The sequence below is a fragment of the Martes martes genome (genome assembly GCF_963455335.1).
Source record: "Martes martes genome assembly, chromosome: 3".
Taxonomy (NCBI): Eukaryota; Metazoa; Chordata; class Mammalia; order Carnivora; family Mustelidae; genus Martes; species Martes martes.
The window spans coordinates 70,237-89,952 of NC_137890.1; the positions used below are offsets into that span (position 1 = coordinate 70,237).

A 19,716-nucleotide genomic window follows, 5' to 3' on the forward strand; every position below is an offset into this window, starting at 1 on the left:
AAAGAGCCACTACTTCCCACCCACTAGAATGATTACAGTAACAAAGAAAGAATAAGAAGCCCTGGTAAGGATGAAGGGAAACTGGAACCTCAGGCACTGGTCGTGGGAATATAAAATGGGCAGTTGCTATAGAAAGTTGGCCAGTTCCTCAAAAAGTGAGGCACCAAATTAGCACATGAGCCAACAATTCCACTCCTAGGTACGCACTCAGAGGAACCAAAAACAGGGCTCAGATATTTATACACTCCTGTTCACAGCAACATTATTCACAACAGCCAAAAGGTGGGAACAACCTAAGTGTCCATCCACTGATGAACATGATATAGGTGGTATATGTTGTGAAATATTACTCAGCCATAAAAAAGAACAAAGTTCTCATAAAAGAACCTTAAAAATATGCTAGGTAAAGTCTGAAACAAAAGGACAAATACTGTAAGATTCCACTTATATGGACTGGTCTAGATAGGCAAATTCAGACACAGAGTAGATTAAAGGTTATCAGGGGGCACCTGGGTGGTTCCGTGGTTAAGCCTCTGCCTTCAGCTCAGGTTATGATCCCAGAGCCCTGGGATTGAGTCCCACATCAGGCTCCCTGCTCAGTGGGGAGTCTGCTTCTCCCTCTGGCCCTCACCCCACTTGTGCTCATTCTCTCTTGCTCTCAAATAAATAAATAAAATCTTTTAAAAAAAAGAAAAAGATTTGAGGTTATCAGGAGCAGGCAGGAAGGATGAATATGGAGTTAATGCTTAACAGGTACAAAATTTGTTTGGGATGATGAAAAAATTGGAAATAAATGCCACTGAATTGTACAGTTAGAAATGGTTAAGATGGCTATCTATCTCCATAAGCACACATTCACACACTTAATTTCTTAGAGCAGTTTAGACTTACAGGAAAATGGAACAGAAAGCACAAGTTCCCACGGACCCCCTGCCCATACCCGCATCTATACCTCGCACTGGTATATTTGTGTCAATAATGACGCATTATTATTAAGTCCTTAGTTCATGTTATGCTTATTTTACCAGAATAAAGACAAAAAACAAAACAACAAAAAAACAAACGGATGGGCCTATATCACAGGGACACAGGAGCCAAGCTGAAGGAGCTCCCAATGGCCAATGTTGAAAAAACTGAAGCCCTGAAATAATACCGTGTAGGATCAGAACCTAAAGTGAAAGTCCACACTAATGGTTGAATATATAGGAGGAGAAACAAATTTTCATTACAGAAGAATTCCAAATAATATATGCAGATATTCTCCCTTCCAGAGGTGGAGCTTAAATCCCTTGGTTCTAAAAGCAAACTAACTCCCGAAAAACAAAACCTTGGTCCTATGGAGGACAGGCTGAGCTTCATGACTTGCTTCTAAAGCATGCATGACGGACAGGGAAAAACAGTGACCTCACAATGGAAAACCCCGGTAGACCCCACCAAGATTAACACCACCTGTTGTAGGTCGTGTTGATATTGTGTACCCCTGATGAGACTAGTACGTCATCCACATCGGTGGTATTTTCTTCCCAAAACCAAGAACTCTAGTCCAATATGAGAAATACATCAAACGGACTCAATTCGCAGGACAATCTACAAAACAGCTGACCAGTCCTCCTCAAACCCATCTAGGTCATGAAAGACCAGAGAAGCCTGAGACATGGTCCCAGCAGAGAGGAGCCCAAGTGCAGCGCGGCTCCTAAACAGGGTGCTGGGGCAGCATGAGGACGTTAATGGAAAAACGGGGAAATCCCAGTAAAGCCTGGAGGTAGGTTACTTGTAGCGTACCGGCGTGCACTTCTTTATGACAAGGTTCCTTGGTCACTTGAGATGTGAATGGGGAGAAACCCAGTGAGGGGTCTGTGGGCTCTCTCTGCTACCTCTGCAGCTTTTTTTCATAAACCTAAAATTAGTCCAAAAGAAAAGCTGATTGAAAAAGGGAAAAAAAGACATCATATGCAATTTACCTCTTTATTTCTCTACACAGAACTGTTTTGTAGGATCAGAAAACATGTATTGCAAAGGTGTCTGGTGTGGTCTCTTCCGGCAGGTCTCCATTCCTAAATGGAGAGGGGAGTCTGCATTCGTGCCAAGAAATGGGGAATTCTGAAGATGGTACAAGGATGTGAGGAAACCCTGACCTCCCCCAGGAGGATGGGAGCTGAGCACTGTCTGCAATCATGTGCTGTGGTCTGACATAGAGGTCTCCAGCATCATGTCACTTTCATTCATTTCAATTTCGAAGGTTTCTTCCAATGAAGGTCTGGGATCTGGAGTTTTCCTTGAGGTTTCTAGTGGTGCAAGCCCTGTTTCTTCTGTAGTCTGTTTCTCTACTTCAAATTCCCTGAAATCCCACGGAGGTGAAATAATGTTTTTTAGTGTCTTCATTGTATGCACATCAAAGTCATAACATTTTAACTTGTCTTTAATGTCTGCTCCTAGAAGGAAACAACACAAGGAGAATAAAATAAACTCTGTCATTTCCATGGTTACATAGCACTGTCTCCATCATTTAGTCGACCGGTACTTTTAAGAGGATGAGTATAGCTCAGAAGAAAAAAATGCCAATCACTCTCCTCTCCTTTTCCCCTCTATTATCAAGGGGGGTTGCTGGGGAGACTTAGAAGCACATGTGGCTTCAGCTCCCAGTGGCTCAGCAATGCCTGTCCCTAAAGCCCTCACATAGGAGCGGAGCCAGCCAGCAGGCACCTGCCCTCGCCTGCTACGAACCAAGAACCGCTGGCCAGCATTCTGGCACAACTACAGTCGCAAGCCTTATGCAGACAGGAACCACAGTGAAAGGAAATACACTCTCCATACATCAAAATCTTACGACTAATGGACAAGAGCCTTCCAACAGAGAAGGTCAATGAGGGTCAATCATTTCTGACATAAACAATATAATCTTACACAGTTCAAACTAACAGCTTTCAGTAATAGGTGTTTCGACAGATGACGACATGCGAGTCTTCTAAAAATAAAAATAGTGCAGCATGGTGATTAGAGTTAATCATACTGTATTGTGTATTTGAAAGTTGTTAAGATAGATTTTAGAAGTTCTCAACAAAAGAAAAAATTTTCTAACTATGCATGGTGAAGCACGTTAACCAGATTTTAGGTGATCATTTCACAGTATATACAAATACTGAACCATTATGTCGTACACCTGAAACTAATATGCAATATGACAATTTCACCTGAATAAAAAAATAAAAATGGTACATGATGACTGATACACTCGGGAATGTCCTAAGACCATTAGCTTCAAGAGAACAGGCAAAATGTCTGTCTCACTCAGTACTCTACCTCCAGACTCTCCCTAGCTTTATGGGAATTTTGCATTTAGCCTCACAATCCTCCTTGAAAAAAAGAACCTGATCAGACTTGCCCAAAGCCACATGGCTGAATGGCAGAGCTGTGATTTTTTTTTTTTTTTTAAGATTTTACTTATTTATTTGACAGACAGAGATCACAAGTAGGCAGAGAGAGAGGGGGAAAGCAGGCTCCCCGCTCAGCAGAGAGCCCGATGCAGGGCTCAATCCCAGGACCCTGGGATCATGACCTGAGCCGAAGGCAGAGGCTTTAACCTACTGAGCCACCCAGGCACCCCTGCAGAGCTGTGATTTTAACCCAGGGTCTTTAGGATGCTTTAAGCTTAGGGTGTTCAAGCTTTATGCTTTAGCTTTAAGGAAGTGAGTTATAACATACACACTAAAAAGTGTGCATTGCTGGGCAAATCTTTATATATGCATATACCCACATAACCACCACCAGCCCGAATGAGAACACACTTCCAGCTCCCAGAAAACCACCCCGTGCCCTTTCCAGTGAATACCTTCCCTTCCCAAGTCAGAAGTAATCACTGCTCAAATTTTTCTATCACCACTGATTAGTTTTGCTTATTACTAATCTTCACATAAATGGAATTAATCAGTGTATGGTCTTTTTGTCAAAATGAGATTCATCTATGTTACAGGATGACTTAATAGTCCTTTTAAGTGTGTAGTACTCTACTGCATGAGCTCGCCACAATTTCTTTCTCCATTCTCCTATGCATGGACATTCAGTTATTTCCAGTTGGTGTAATTCCAAACGTAGCTGCTGGAAAGAATCCTTTGTGAGAGCACTGGCCTCCTGAGGCCCTTGAACACTGGGAACACACCTGGGAGCAGTATTCCTACACCCTAAGAGCAACATGGTAGGTCACCACCCTAATACCCCAAAGAATCACACCTCTTTAGCCCCCACTCAGGATGACACTGCACTGAGTCCTGGAACTTGTGCTGAACAGAATGTGATCGAAGTGATTTGTGACACTTCCAGCTTTCAAGGTCTTGAGGCTTTAATTCTCTTCCTTAGAACCTGAGACCTCCATGCTATGAAGAAGCTAGATAAAAGACCCATCAGCGACCTAGCTGTGTCAGCTAAGGTCCCCATCTATGCACGAGGCCACCTTAGACTTGTCAGCCTGTCAAGTGTCTGCTGACCACGGCTGCATTAGTGAATGAGACCAGCAAATGCGCCACGGATCAACCTAGAGAACTCTGAGAAATAATGCGGCCTGGTGGATTGGAGTGGTCTGTCAGGCAGCAACAGATAACGGACTGAACAGGCCCGTTTAACTGTAGCAGACACGCTCAACAGTGTTCCAAAGTGTAGTACACCAACAGGCAGCAACACACCAGAGTACCGGCTACTCCGTATCACTACCGACGCTAGGCACTACTGGTGTTCTCCATCTGCAGCCAGTTTGGCAGGTGCGCAGTGACATCTCGGTGTGGTTTTAGTCTCACTTCCATGATGCGTAATGATACTGAGCACACCCATTTGCAACATCAGTGGATATCCTCTTTGCTGAAGCTCCTGTTCAAGTATTTTGCCCGCTATAGGCTTACCTTTTTTTTTTCCTTTTCAAATTATTTAAATTCTAGTAAACATATAGCGCAATATGGACCCACTTTTAATTGAACTTTTTCTTAATGATTTATAGATTTTTTGTATTCCGGACAAGTTCTTTGACCAGTTTACAAGTTGTAACTTCTCCTGGTCTATGACTTGCCTTTTCTTACTCTGTTAACAGTGTTTTTGATGAACAGAAGTTCTTCATTTTATTGAAGCCTAATTTAATTAACTTAACCCTTTCCTCCTCTCACGGTTTTATGTCTCGGTCTCAAGGTTTAACCTCACTATACCCTCGTTACCTTAAAAAGTCTGTAACTAAGTTAAAGCGCCCAAATACAGCATTTCCATCCAGATTTATCTTAAGACTTGCTTATTATTACAAAAAAATTATTTAAAGAATTATATGGCACTGTAATGTGAATGTAAGCCAACTTAATATCCCACTGAAATATAAAAGTTAATATGCTATTAATAGGCTATAAACCCCATTTTACAAAGAATTAAGGCCAGAGCCTTTTCATTTATTAGGAATTAGAAATTATTAGAAACTAAAAGTCTTTAAGATTTTTTTCCATCAATTAAATTGATTCTCCTATATCACACATACTCTATAATAGTATTTTGCATATACCAAGTGCTCAATTTTAAAATGCATGAATACTTAATAAGTCCTTAATTCCCACAGCACTGTTTCAACAAAATAAATGGAGTTTCTTGATATAGTTAAATGGTTAGAAAGATAACTTAGAACCTTACGGGAGATTTACAGAGATACACAACAATCTAAAGAACAGAATACAATGTCAGTCAAAGTAATTATAATCTTACCAATGTAAGCTTCAGAATCACCAATATACATCTCAATGCAATGACCAAGCATTGTGACAGAAAATGTATCATCTCGCCGAAGACCAAGGGCCTGTCAGAAAAGATTCAGCATGGTTATTAGAAGAAAATGTATTTCCTTCTCTTTCTTTTAAAAATATTCCTACAGGACTCAATTCAGAACACTCCAGGGAACCAGGAGGAGTGGGGATTGGGGGGCTACAAGAACAGCCATGAATTGATGTCTGCTGAAGTTGGGTGATGGCCACGCGGAAGGTCATTACACCATTCTGTTTTATGTTTGAAATCCCACTTGTCCAAAAAGATTTTCAAAACCGTATCTCCGCATAGAGACTTCAAAGCCTTCTGTATTAATTATATAGAGAGGCAAATTATCCCATCCTCACACACATTTGAAAGATCACACAAACCAGAAAAGTCGCTAGTCCACACTTCTGAGTAGCTCAGTATTCTGGCTATCATAGTGGCACTTACAGGACTTGACCTCACATGAAAATTTTAACCAATCCTATGTGTTTTCTCCTATTTTATCTTTCTCTCCAGATACCATGATTTCATTGATTCTAAGACCCATATATTTTTTTCAAATTGTAACATTTCTGAACTTGGGATGTCTTAAACAACCAACAACTAGTGGTTTCTTACTACTGCTGTCAGCTGTCCACAGCCATGATGAGTGTCCTGCGACGTGGCAGTGAGCAGCTGGACTTGGCAGCCATGGAGACGGAGACTAGACCACAAACCATGTGAACGCTCTCCAATACAGGAACTGCCGTTGTTGCTGACACTTCCTGGCAGCCTAAGATCTGCAGAGCCAATGTCTTTGATCGGGAGGAACCTAGTCAAGAGCGGAGTCTACGTACCGGCACCGAGAGCAGACACACTGACTACCTGGTACACAAGTGATTTAGAAGAACCAAACTCCGCTAGAGTACCTTAAGTATCTATTTCACTTACATTTTCTTTTTTAGGTAGATAACTAGAGTGATCCCCGATGAAAATCTCTATGTCCCAGTATGGCCAAAAAGAGCACTTTTTCCAAGTACCAAAAAACAGAGAGATAAGAAAGAATCATGTACGGGCACCTGGGTGGCTCAGTGGGTTAAGCCTCTGCCTTCGGCTCTGGTCATGATCCCAGGGTCCTGGGATCGAGCCCCACATCAGGCTCTCTGCTCAGGGGGGAGCAGCTTCCCCTCTGCCTACCTCTCTGCCTGCTTGTGATCTCTGTCTGTCAAATAAATAAATAAAAATCTTTAAAAAAAAAAAAAAGAATCATGTAAAGTTTCAAGGTTTATTTGTGTGTGTCTGTGTTGTGTGTGTGTGTGCATGTGTGTGGTCCACTTGCTTATTAATGGTGTCTTAGATTTGGCAAAATACGGCATGTAGATTTAGGAGAAATTCTTTCATTGTGGTGAACACAGATTGTCTTGTTCACTGACCAAAGTGATCTAAGGGCATTAATTACAAGTCCTAAATAGGGAGACTGGAACTTCTTTTTTCCTGTGTAAACGAGGCCAAAAAATACCACAGACACATGTATGTCTCACTGTACATTTAGGACAAGTCTCACATTTATCTCTAATTTGATGAGACTGCACAATGCACACATGCTTTCTCTGCAAAGGAAAGAAGAAAGCACAAGGTCACCTGAAGAATTTTAAAATGGCAAAATAAACATGACCCAGAAAAACAAACACCCCAATACTGCCTAGAAAAGATCTTTTTTAAAAAAAGAAGATCTTTTAAAAAAAAAAAGTGGGAAATGTTAACTAGACATACCGTGTGGAAATAGTCAACAGCACTTTCGAAGTTGCCCGTCAGACTGTGGATGTACCCTATGGCAGAGTAGGTGGACGCGTTCTGGGGAATCAACACCAGTGCCTGACGGTGGTAATCCAAGGCCTCGGCATATTTTCTGTGAGCAGATGAGAGAGGGAGTTGGGAGTGGGAAGAATGGGAAGAAGGAGAGAAACAATTAGTGGAGAGAGTGAAAGCACTCACTTGCTGGGTCTAAGAGGAGCACGCATCCATATGAAACCATCAGAAACACTCTGGGAAATCACAGTAACAGTTCTGGCTGGCCACAGCTCTTCAATCCACCACCGGCTACCTGGACACCTCCCGGAAACAGACCTTCCTGCTCCGCCAGCCAGCTGAGGGCACTTCTGCAGGGACCCAAGGCTGGAGCTGGAGCCCCACGCACTGCAAGGCCTCCTCTATGGCAAGACAAACCCCCCACATCACGACTGGTTAAAATTCCACAGAAGTTACTTGGGACAGCATGTCCCAAAGCTCCCTGGAATACCTGCCCTGTACATCTTTTGTGAAAAAAAGGTTCACTAAAGTTTGGGAAACGTTGCAGCTCAAAATGAATAGTAAAGACTCCAAGATATCCTGAAACAGAAAAACCTGTTATATTTTGAGTAGCCTAGAGTTTCCCAAACTTACTTAACCAAAAAATCTATTTTTCAAAGGCTGCTGTTTAGCACACCATAAAACTGGTACCTACAGAAAAAGAGTGAGTTAGAATATGGACATGGTTTTAACTAAACCCTATTATCCTAATTCTTCCAAATTAATTTTGAATACCAACTTCTTTAATCTAAGAAAATAAGTGTAATTCTTTAAACTTCTAGAATTATACCACCAGAATATAAAAATAAAGAAGTAATAAAAACCACTAGAGATAATTATTTTGATGCTTGCTATATCTGAACAGCAAAGGACCAAGTTGGAAGATCTCAAAATGAAAGTACGGAAAAAAGCACTTGGCTGGCCCAGTCCGTGAAGTGTGCAACTCCCGATCTTGGGATCATAGTTTGAGCCCCACACTGGGTGTAGAGATTACTTAAAAATAAAAAAATCTTTAAAAAAGGATGGAGAAGGCTACACAAAATTAAGTAAACTTTCAGTCACAAAGAATATTTTTTAAAATGTCCTACTTTACTTACTTAAGCTTCCTGCAGACGTGCCCCAAGTTGTTCAACAAAGGCTCCCATTTGTCAACCGTTACCTGAAACACAGCAGCATCAAACACATGACTCAGGAAAGCCACCTTTCAGATGGGCCCATTCAGCCACACCATCACACGCGCCCACGAAGGCTGCCCTCTCTCCCGGTTGCCTACGCAGCATGAAGGAGGTATTTGTTGGATTTTCCATCTTTCTTTCCTATTAGGAGAGACTTCCTGAGGACACTATTGTTATTAACACAACTTTATCAATGAGCCACACCATGAAGAAGTTCAACTTCTTTACCTCCAGCCCAGAGCTTTCCATCTGCCCACTCAATATTCCTACCTAGAAGCCCACAAGCACTGCAAATCCAATATGCCGCCCACTAAACTCTTATCCTGCCATCCCAGCTCCCCAGCCTCAGGCCCTTCTGAGCGCCTGCCTCTCATGCCTGGTGCCCTCATCATCCCTAACCCCTAGGAACCACCGAAGACTCGCTCATCAGCTGCCTCGTCGTAACACCAACCCCCGTGTAACAAGTCTTGTCTGGGCCCCACCACCTCAGGATAAGGCACAAGGCCCTTAATGATCAACACTTAACCCTCTTGACACATTTCTTGATGTAAATCCTGTGAACTTAAATTCTATGAACTTAAAATCCAAGCTGTACTGGATTCGCTCCAAGACGGCACATACTGTCTGTAACCTTCTATAACTTTTTCCGCACTTGTGTCTGGCTGACCTCTGAGCCTTCATTAGGGTGGAGGAGTGGGATGCCGTACCCAAGAGGCGTTCTTGGCCCACCCTCAAGTCTGGGTTAACTGCCCCTGGTGCGTTCCTTTATTTGCTCAACCACAGCTACTTTTGTGCACTGTTTAATTACTGCCAATTTAATCTACAATCCCCAACAGGTCTAAGGGTAGGAACTATCACGCCAGTTTCCTATTGGCTCCAACACCTTGCTCAGAGCTTAGGACACAGCGGACACATGATCAGTCTGAGCTCACCAGACAACAGACCTGAGCCGCACTCTCCAGCCCCCGAGCCTGGCTCCAGAAGCCAGAGCCCATGGGAACAAAATCACACCCTTCATGATTCTTAGGCACCACTGCTTCTCTGTGGCTAGTTTGACATTCGCTACAGTTAACAACTAAAGTCAAACAGTATTTCCCCCATCTTCATTTCACTTTTTAATGGGCATTTTATCAATTTAATAGTATTGTGCATTTGTACTTAAACCCATTACTATAAATTTCTGTTAAGACTCCACAGTGCCCTCAGATCATCAAAAAATATAGTTTCAACTCTCAGTGTGGTCTGTGATAGTGTGTTTTAAAAAGCGTTCTGTGCCTGAGGATCCTCTTGGGATCTTGCTAAAACCGCAGACTGTGATTCAGTGCGTCTAGGGTTGTGGACTTCCAGTCACCTTGCAGGTGATGCTAAGGCAGGTGGTCTAGTGAGAGCAGCAAAGCTCTAAGCTATTCAACTCTGACAACTGGCAAGGTGACATGGGGCAACCCCATATGAACAAAAACACATTCACTATATGCACACTTGTATCAACATACAGAAATATAGTGTTTTTAAGTTCCTAGGACAAATAAAAGACCAAAACAGATCAAGCTATGTGTATGGGGACAAGTGGACTGCCCCTTGGCAGGGATCCAGAGGGAGCTGTGTCTGTCAGTGAAGAGGAAGCAACAGCCAAGGAAGATGTGGGCTATAAACAAGGCTGCCCAAAAGGAACAAGGTAAAAATGGGAAGTGGCGATCAGAAAGGAATAAAACAAAATAGAGGTAAATGAAAAGCATCAAGAACCAGGAGAGTAGCAATATGCAAATCCCTCACCTACAGAACCTGACAGTATCTAAAACTGTTAACTTTAAAATAATACCCAGGTTTAAACATCCAAGCTAGCTGGAAAGTTAATTCATGAGCACACACCTCTCACATGGTAAAACCTAGTTAAATATTTCAAACACTGAGGGATCTAAATATATTTTAAGTACAAGGGAAGAAAGAGCCATGATAGGTCTGACTAAAGTGATGCCCGGCCTTACTCCTACAGCAGTGGGCACTGTCCATCTACACATTAATCAACGAGGGGGCATTTCAGTGCCAGAGAAGGGTATCGTATGTTAGAGGATACAGTGCCCACCAGTGTCCACAGTCACACACTCCCCATATCAAATAATCAACAAATATATTCTAATTACTCCCACATATCAAAACTACAGACTCTTAGGAAGCAAACAATTGACATCTACCCTCTCAATTAGAAACAGACCCGATTTATACCATGGGGCAAAATAAATGCCTGAAATCCAAACATTAACAAGCCACTGGGCAGGATAAGTATTAGCCCATTGTCTCAGGCAAGACAGAGTGTCCATATTATTGTTCTCATTCAAGAGCAAACACACTTAAGAGTTACAGATATTACATAGAATACCTCATTTCCAATTGCTTTAATTTTTTCCAAAGCATCAAGAAACCATTTTTCTGCTGTTTTCCATCTAAAATAGAGGGGAAAAGTTTGCAGATTATTCAAAATTAGCAAGTATAAACATAGTAAGAAAAATGAGGTAAACTTCTGTAAATACTTTATTAAAATTCAAATTCAAATCAGATACAAGATTAATTTTATGGCATTAACATCACAGGTCATCAGATTTTAGAAGATACAGTTAATTCTCATTATTCGTGGTAGTTATATTCCATTAAGTCACAGTGAACACTTTTAGGAAATACTAAACTATGGCTCCTGGCAGAATATAGGATCAGATTCCTACAAACCTGTGGTCAACTACTGAACATATAATCCGTTTCCCATATGCTTCTATTGACTGATACCTTATTTAACATACATGCTGATCCACTGACACTGAACACAGCCAGCAACAAAACTCATCTGTAGCCCTGTTGTGTGTAGGGTCACAAACAGCACATCAGTACCAGGCTTGGGGATCATTTTAAACAGTTACACCATCAAGAGAAAGCACAAAAATGTGAAAAATGTGACACAAAATAGACTGAAAAAAAAAAACAAAAAACAACAAAAAAAGCAAAACGCTCGGGCGCCTGGGTGGCTCAGTGGGTTAAAGCCTCTGCCTTCAGCTCAGGTCATGATCCAAGAGTCCTGGGATTGAGCCCCACATCGGGCTCCCTGCTCAGCAGGGAGCCTGCTTCCTCCTCTCTCCCTGCCTGCTTCTCTGCCTACTTGTGATCTTGTCTGTCAAATAAATAAATAAAATCTTAAAAAAAAACCCAAAAACGCTCATTTACAGTATGAGAGCACTAACAGGAAAGCAGAATGTCACCTCTGCGTCGTCTGGGAATGTGCATCTGTCTGCAAACAGGAAAGTGCTGACTTGTCTTACAAACCAATGGATTGTATATTAAATCATCACTGTATATTATTTTAAAACAGCTCCAAACTTGCTTTCATATATACTAGATCATCCAATTTTTAGAAGACACACACACACACCATAAGAAACACTACAGTAGTACTGATTCGCTGTTTTTAAATTAATGTATAATTTAGTGCAAAGGACTACAAATATTTTTCTCTTTACAGTATGACACTGAATTATTCTACAAATATCCAAGAATACAGTAATGTCTCAAGTGACCAGGAAACTCAGACTGAGCCATTCTAATTAGTTTACTTCTTGGTTTAACTGGCAACTAAATGAACAGCAGTTTTGTTTCACAATCGTGGGAAATCTTCCTCAAATGCATGACTCCAGCTCCTAATTAAAAAGGAGAAGGGCTCCGTGGTGCCTCCCTATGGGGTGCGGTCACTTCACCATGGGCAACAACCATCCGGTTTTGGAACTACGAGCCCGTGGCAGCCCGTGTCCAAAGGGACCAAACCGTTCAGCAAATTAAAAAAATCCAAGATAACACTTTGTATTTTCTTCTTTTTTTACAAACTGTCTGCCTCCATCTCCTAAAATGGTACGTATTTAAAAACAAAAATCTAATAGTGACTGAGGTTTTACTTCATTTACAGAAAAAAAAAATGGAAGGATTTTGGGCCTTTCAGTACTTACTCTCCATTCTGAAATGCAACCACGCCAACCTCATGCATAACAAATGGGTCTTCTGGTGCAATGCTTAGCGCCTGGCCAAAGAATCTTTCAGCCAATTTTGAGTTATTGGTCAATCCATATTCTAATCCGATGTACAGCATTGGCAAATGACACCTAAAAATAATGGAAAATTTCACATATTCAACACCTAAAACTTTATAATTCGGCAGAAATTAATTTATCAAGTTTAAATCCTGTCTGCAAAATAACTTAATCACAGCCGAAAAACAAGGTGTTTACTTTTTTTCTAACACTTCATTTATTGATATTTAATCAAGGTCTAACAGGTTTTTACTGCTTAGCTATCACTTCTACAATCTGTCAGCAACCTATTCATCTTTTTCATCATTCTACAGTAAAAACAAAAAAATCAAAAACCCTCTGAGGCAGAAGGGCATGTGTGCGCTTCCTGTTTTCTTCCACGATGCTAAGGTCAGACCCTTAGCCCAGGCTGTCTTCCCTCCTCTCCTCTTCTGATTCAGTACCGTGTGTCCTTCGTGATGTGTTCAAGTTCCATTCCTCTTTGTCAAATGCTTCTAACTTTCTAACCTAAATGGCTCTCCCTTGTGTGGATTCCTATTATCTCAATTCCTATCAGTTCTATGCCAGGGAGTTCAGAAGTATGTCATGTATACCCCATTTTCACATCCTCTGAAACAGTTCTAGGCCCAGACTAAGTACTAATCACTTAACTGAATCTTCATCTTCTGTCAGACCAGTAATTACATTAAAAGAAACAGAATAACGTTTCCTTGAAAATGGATCTAAGAAAGTCTATAAATAGTAACCAACTGGTTGGTATGTTCTTTGGTTTTAATCAAGAATCATGACTCAGATAAAGACTCTATCACCTACAGAAGAGTCATGAAGAACTCTTTATTTTTTTTTTAAAGATTTTATTTATTTATTTGACAGAGAGCTCACAAGGAGGCAGAGAGACAGTCAGAGAGAGTCGAAGGGAAGCAGGCTAACCCTGATATCATGACCTGAGCTGAAGGCAGAGGCTTATGAGCCACTCAGGCACCCCGTGAACTCTTTAAAAGGATTTACCTGGAGAAAGTACTTCCAAAATGGCCAAGTAAGGACCTCTAAAACTCTCCTCCATTAAAGAAACAAGAACACTGCCTAATTATGAAAATAAACTTTTTCAAAACTTTGGACGTTAAACAAGGGGTTACAACAATCTGAGGGATGTTTGTTCTAGAAAAATAGCTGACGTGTACAAAAGACACACGGAACAACGAGCAATCTGGGGGTCAGAGGTGAGGGGGGAATCAGTCAATAGAAACTGACTGAGACAAAGACCAGATGTTGGACATACTAGACAAACATTTTAAATAACCTATTTTAAATATGAAAATAGAAATAAACAGAAAATCCTGAGTTGAAAAATAAAATAAAAAATTCACTAGAAGGGCTTGACAGCAGTTTGAAAAGGCTGAAAAACCAGTGACCATGAAAATAGATCAACTGAAGATTACCCAACCTAAGGAACAGAAAGATAAGACAATGAAGAAAAACGAACAGAGCTTCAGAGACCTGGGGGATGCCGCCAAGCACACCAAAATATGCATGATAAGAGCCCCAGAAAGCAAAAGGAGACAGTACGGAGCAGAAAGAACATTTGAAACTAAAGAATATTTGGGCAAAAACACCTCAAAGCCAAAAAAAAAAACACCCTCCAAGTAGGCTACTCAGAGGTCCACCCTAGACAAATCACAGACCACTGAAAGGGCGACCCTCGCATCTTTAAAGCAGTGAGAACCCTCAACTAATAGCATACAAGGGAGGCCCAGTAAGATTAACATCTGACTTCTAGTCAAATACGTGGAGGCCAAGAAGGCAGATGGACGGCATTTAAAGTGATGAAAGAAACAGAGCGCTAACCAAGATTTCATACCCAATAAAACGATCCTTGAAAATGAAGGCAAAATCAAGAATTTATCAGGGCAGGGGCGCCTGCGTGGCTCCGTGGGTTAAAAGCCTCTGCCTTCGGCTCAGGTCATGGTCCCAGGGTCCTGGGATCGAGCCCCGCATCGGGCTCTCTGCTCAGTGGGGAGCCTGCTTCCTCCTCTCTCTCTGCCTGCCTCTCTGCCTACTTGTGATCTCTGTCTGTCAAATAAATAAATAAAATCTTAAAAAAAAAAAAAAGGATTTATCAGGGCAGCAGAAAGCTGAGAAATCTTGGTGCAGATTCATCTTACAAGAAATACCAAAGGGAGTCCCCAGTCCCCAGAATGAAATGAAAAGGACACTACACAGTAACTCAAATCCCACATTAAAAAAAAAAAGCTTAGTAAAAGTAACCACACAAACATAATAGAAAACATATTTTTGTTTGCAACTCCTTTCTTCTATGTTTTTTTCTTCTATACTTTATATTTTTATATAAATATTTTATATTTATTATATATTATATATATTATTTTATATTTTTTCTTCTATACTTTCTTTATAATTGTTATATTCAATTATAAATTTGTCTTGAGGGACTTACAATGTTTAAGATGTAATGTGTATGGTCATAGCACAAAGGAAAAAGGAGGTAAGAGGGAACAGAGCTGCACAGGGGTAAAGATTTTATATACTACTAGAAGGAAGTTGCTATGGTAGAATAAGAAATACATTCGTCTTCTCCCTTGTTCTTGATACAGAGCACCTAAAACCCTCACAATTTCCTGAGTGATGGGAATCTCTTTTGTTATTCATGACTCCTTTCGATCATACCTGTTTATGCTAATGAAGGTGACTCAGGGTAGGGCTCTGCCTTGTGATGGGACCAGTCACAAAAGGACCAAGTGATGAGAGGGTTGCAACTTTTGTTCCTCACCACTGACCTCCCAGGAAGGGAAGGGCTGGCGATTGAGCCCCCTAAAAACTTTAGAACAATGAGCCTCAGACCTACTGGGTTGGCAAGAACAAAGCAGTGCTGGAAGGGTGGCATGCCTGGAAAGGGAGAGACGGCTGTAGGCTCCCCTGCCCACACACTGCCCTGTGCATCTCTTCCACCTGGCTATTCCTTAGTGTATCCTTTATAATAAGCCAGAAAATGTAAGTAAGAGGTCTTCCCGAATTTGGTGGGTCATTCTAGTAAATCATCAAATCTCAGGAGAGGGTCATGGGACGCTCTGATTCATAGCCAGCAGAAGTAAAAGGGGCCTAGGACTTACCACTGGCATCTGAAGTAGGGAGGGGCAGTCTTGTGGCACTGAGAGCTCACCCTGTGAAAGGTCTCCACTAAGTCTGGGTAATACCAGAACTGAATTGACTTTTAGGAACCCAGCTGGTGTCCAGAGAATCAGAGAACTGGTTGTTGGTGTTGTAAAGCCCCTTTGTTGGTATTAATCCAAACTAGACTGTTTTAAGATGTTAACTGTAATCTCCAAGCTAACCACTAAAAACAAAACAAAACAACAACAAGAACAAAAAAAACCACAACTCAAAGAACATAGTTAAGGAAAAACCAAGGAATTAAAATGTTTGTTATAAAATACCTAATACAAAAGGCAGTAACAAGGAAGAACAAAAAAGATATAAAACAGAGCAAAATGGCCAATTTAAATTCTAGCTTCTTAGTAATTATCTAACACATAACTGGATAAAATTCCATCAAAAGGCAAGACATTGGCAGAATGGATAATAAAACCACAAACCAACTACATGTTGTCTAAAAAAGACATACTTGAGATTCAAAGACACGAAGCTGAAAGTAAAAGAATGGAAAAAGACCACGCAAACAGTAACAACTAGTGAGATTATACTAATATCAGACTAATCAGCCTTATGACAAAATCTGTTACAGAGACAATGAAGGACCTTCTATACCAATAAAATGTTCAATCCATCAAGAACCAAAAAATGGAGACCCAAAATACATGTAGCAAAAACAGCCAGAATTGGGGGGGAAACGAGACAATTCATAAAGTAATAGTTGGGAGGCTTCAATACCCCACCTGCCTTAATGGACAGAATAATGGGCAGAAGACAAACAAGAAAACAGAAGACAAGGACCACACTATCACCCAACCAGACCCGAGGGATTACGACAACACTGTACCCAAAAAGAGAAGAATTCTTAAGTGTACCCGGAACATTCTCTACAATACATCATGTTAGGTCATAAAACAAGCCTGGATAAATATGAAAGGACTATGTTCTCCAACCACAATGGAATCAAACTAGAAAGCCTAACAGAAGGAAATTTGGGAAATTCACATATATGTGGAAATTAAACAACATACTCTTACATAACCAGTGGCTCAAAGAAGAAATCATAAAGGAAACTTTAAACTATTTACACAATTTCAAACACGTATCCAAATACAGGGCAAGTTAAAAGAATGCAAAGTTGTTCTGAGGAGGAAGAACGGAAAAGAATAATGCTTATTTTGATGAGCTGATTTGAAATTTTAATTGGATAAAGTCTGTTAGATTGGGAAACACTGTCATTGGTTTTGATTCTTAGGCAGAAATTAACCTACAACTAATAGTAACTGAGTTTGTGAACATGGGGTAGGGGGCGGGGAGGGAAACTACCCTAGCCTGTGCTCATAAGAAACCACCCATGGTAAATTACGGAGACTTTTTCCCTGCCAATTTACCAGATTGATAGATTAGGGGTTAGTAGACATGGGAACCAAGCTTCAGCAAAGCACTGGACGAGGTCTCACACATCCCGGTGGATAAACTGGAGAACCCTGGACTGGGTACCAAGGACCATTTAGGTAAATCGATAACGGGACGAACAATTTTAACCTGGAGAGGTTTTTTTGTTTTTTTGTTTTTAAGATTTTGTTTATTTGAGGTGGGGGGAGAGGGGCAGAGGAAAAGGGAGGAGTCTCAACGTGGAGCTCAATCCCATAACCCTGAGATCATGACCTGAGCCAAAGGCAGACACTTAACCGACTGAGCCACCCACGTGCCTCTGGAGGACCGTTTCTAACATGTTGGCATTAGGATTGAATTTATATGTCCCCTGCCTTGACCAAATTCATGTTAAACCCTACCAAAATGTGACTACATTTGGAGAAGGCCTGTGAGGAAATAATAAAGGTTAAATGAGGTCATAAGGGTGGGAACATGACACATAGGGCCGGTGCCCCTGTGAAAGGAAGAGACCAGAGCTCTCTTCCCACCACATGAGGACACAGTGAGAAGGTGGCCATGTGCAAGTCCGGAAGGACGCCCTCATCCAGGGACCGAACGGGCCAGCACTTTGACCAGTGACTTCCCAGCCTCTACAGCTATGGGAAAATACATTTTCATTCTTCAAATCACCCAGTCTATGGCACTTTGGTAAGGCAGTCTGAAGAGACTGATGCAGTGAGGGAGCTATTTCCTTTACAATATGCACGTGGATGACAAGTTAGATATAAAAGTCATCTATACCAAATATAACAGAACTGAAAAAAATCTGGGAATCATTAATAAGTTAGATGTAAAACTGGGCACCAAAAATAAGTCTGAGAGTCTGAAAAGGGTCAGACCTAACAAGGAAACATTCAGTGCAAATGAATGTATGATCCCACTCCTGAATACCACAAGCAAACCAATCAAGGGAGCTAACTTGTACTGAGGGCTTTCCGCACATCAGGTATTGCTGAAAGTCTGTGACTGATACTGTCTCAGTTACCCCCAGCAGCAAGTACTGCGATCTATTTTTCAAGAGGGGGCATTATTGGCCAATCATCAAGCAGTCTGAGCTACTGCACTCCTACCACCTTCCCAGAGACAGAGGGAGCCCACATGAAAGAACACCGCACGGCAGGCCCAGGGCTGGGGCCGCATGAGTCCAAAGAGAGTAGAACAATAGCAACACTTCACGTCCCAAAGTAAGATACTCTGAGGGCGTATTTACATCACTGAGTATCGATATCCTTAATATTGATATAAATCTAGAACACTGGCAAATACAGTCCTCTAAGCCCACAGCAAATCCCTTTTGGACTTAAATAGGATATAAATAACAACTGGCATATGAATACTTTCATTCTTGCATAAGCATGAGAAGGGTCGCATCTCTTCCCTCAGCTTAATTTCCTAGTTCCCTTCTGCACTGGTCAAGGTGAACTGCTAGACAAAATCACTATACCAGCCTCTCTTTCCCTCAATTTCCAGTTACTTTACAATCATAAGCTACTAACAAGACACAAGTAAGGTACTTTTGTTTAGTTCAGCAACCCAGTGGCAGTGGCAGTAATAATGGAATTGTCATTCTGTGAGCAAAGGCAACCCTTCGTGGATTTTACCACGTGCTCTGCAGTACCCTTTCATCAGCTGTGCGGCCGTGAAGTAGGCAGCCATGGCCTGGTCGTGCTCACTCTCCACCGCAAACGAGTGCCCGTACGCTACCCACGCAGGCCCGTAAGTCTTCTCAAGTGTTGTTGCTTTGCTGAAACAAGAGATGTCATCCTAGTCATACAGTCATTCTTAAAATTTTTTCTCTTATATTAAGCCGAAGGCTTCGAGGATATTAGAATAAATGAGCTCTCAACATATTAAATACTTGCATAACAACTGTGTTCATGCATTTAAAATAACACAATGCTTAACAGTAAACAAGCAAAATTTTAAGAAATTTTAAGAGAGGTCCACGACTTTTTAGGTACAATAACCCACTGCCATCCTGTACAGAACTTACGAATATTACTTAATCCAGGAGCTTTGTTTCACTAATGGTGGTGACAACACCCATTTAATGAAGCACCATCTTACAGGCCTTATATGCACCACCTAACCCTAATGACTCGCAGGATGAATTACTCTATTTTAAAGATAAGGACACTGGTGGTAAGAGGGTCACTCTGGCTCTGCAGACTGGACTGCACGGTCTGTCTTAAGGAATCCCCAGTCAGCAGACACACTGGTAACCCGTATCACAAAACATGGAAAACATAAAGGATGAGATTCTCATTTCCCAGCAG

General features: G+C 41.3%; 1 protein-coding gene across 1 annotated transcript in view; it reads right to left on the bottom strand.

Annotated features, from left to right (window-relative positions):
- Window positions 1-1,951: 1,951 nt before the first annotated feature.
- CDC16 (cell division cycle 16) overlaps window positions 1,952-19,716 on the bottom strand; it is a 29,203-nt gene continuing 11,438 nt past the window's right edge. Inside the window, exons 12-18 of the mRNA XM_080799027.1 lie at window positions 19,059-19,184; window positions 12,755-12,907; window positions 11,149-11,212; window positions 8,694-8,755; window positions 7,522-7,657; window positions 5,725-5,815; window positions 1,952-2,432 (exon numbers count right to left, since the gene is read on the bottom strand). Coding sequence (XP_080655153.1) covers window positions 2,173-2,432; window positions 5,725-5,815; window positions 7,522-7,657; window positions 8,694-8,755; window positions 11,149-11,212; window positions 12,755-12,907; window positions 19,059-19,184 — 892 coding nt within the window. The 3' untranslated portion in view covers window positions 1,952-2,172. The remainder of the gene's footprint in view (window positions 2,433-5,724; window positions 5,816-7,521; window positions 7,658-8,693; window positions 8,756-11,148; window positions 11,213-12,754; window positions 12,908-19,058; window positions 19,185-19,716) is intronic.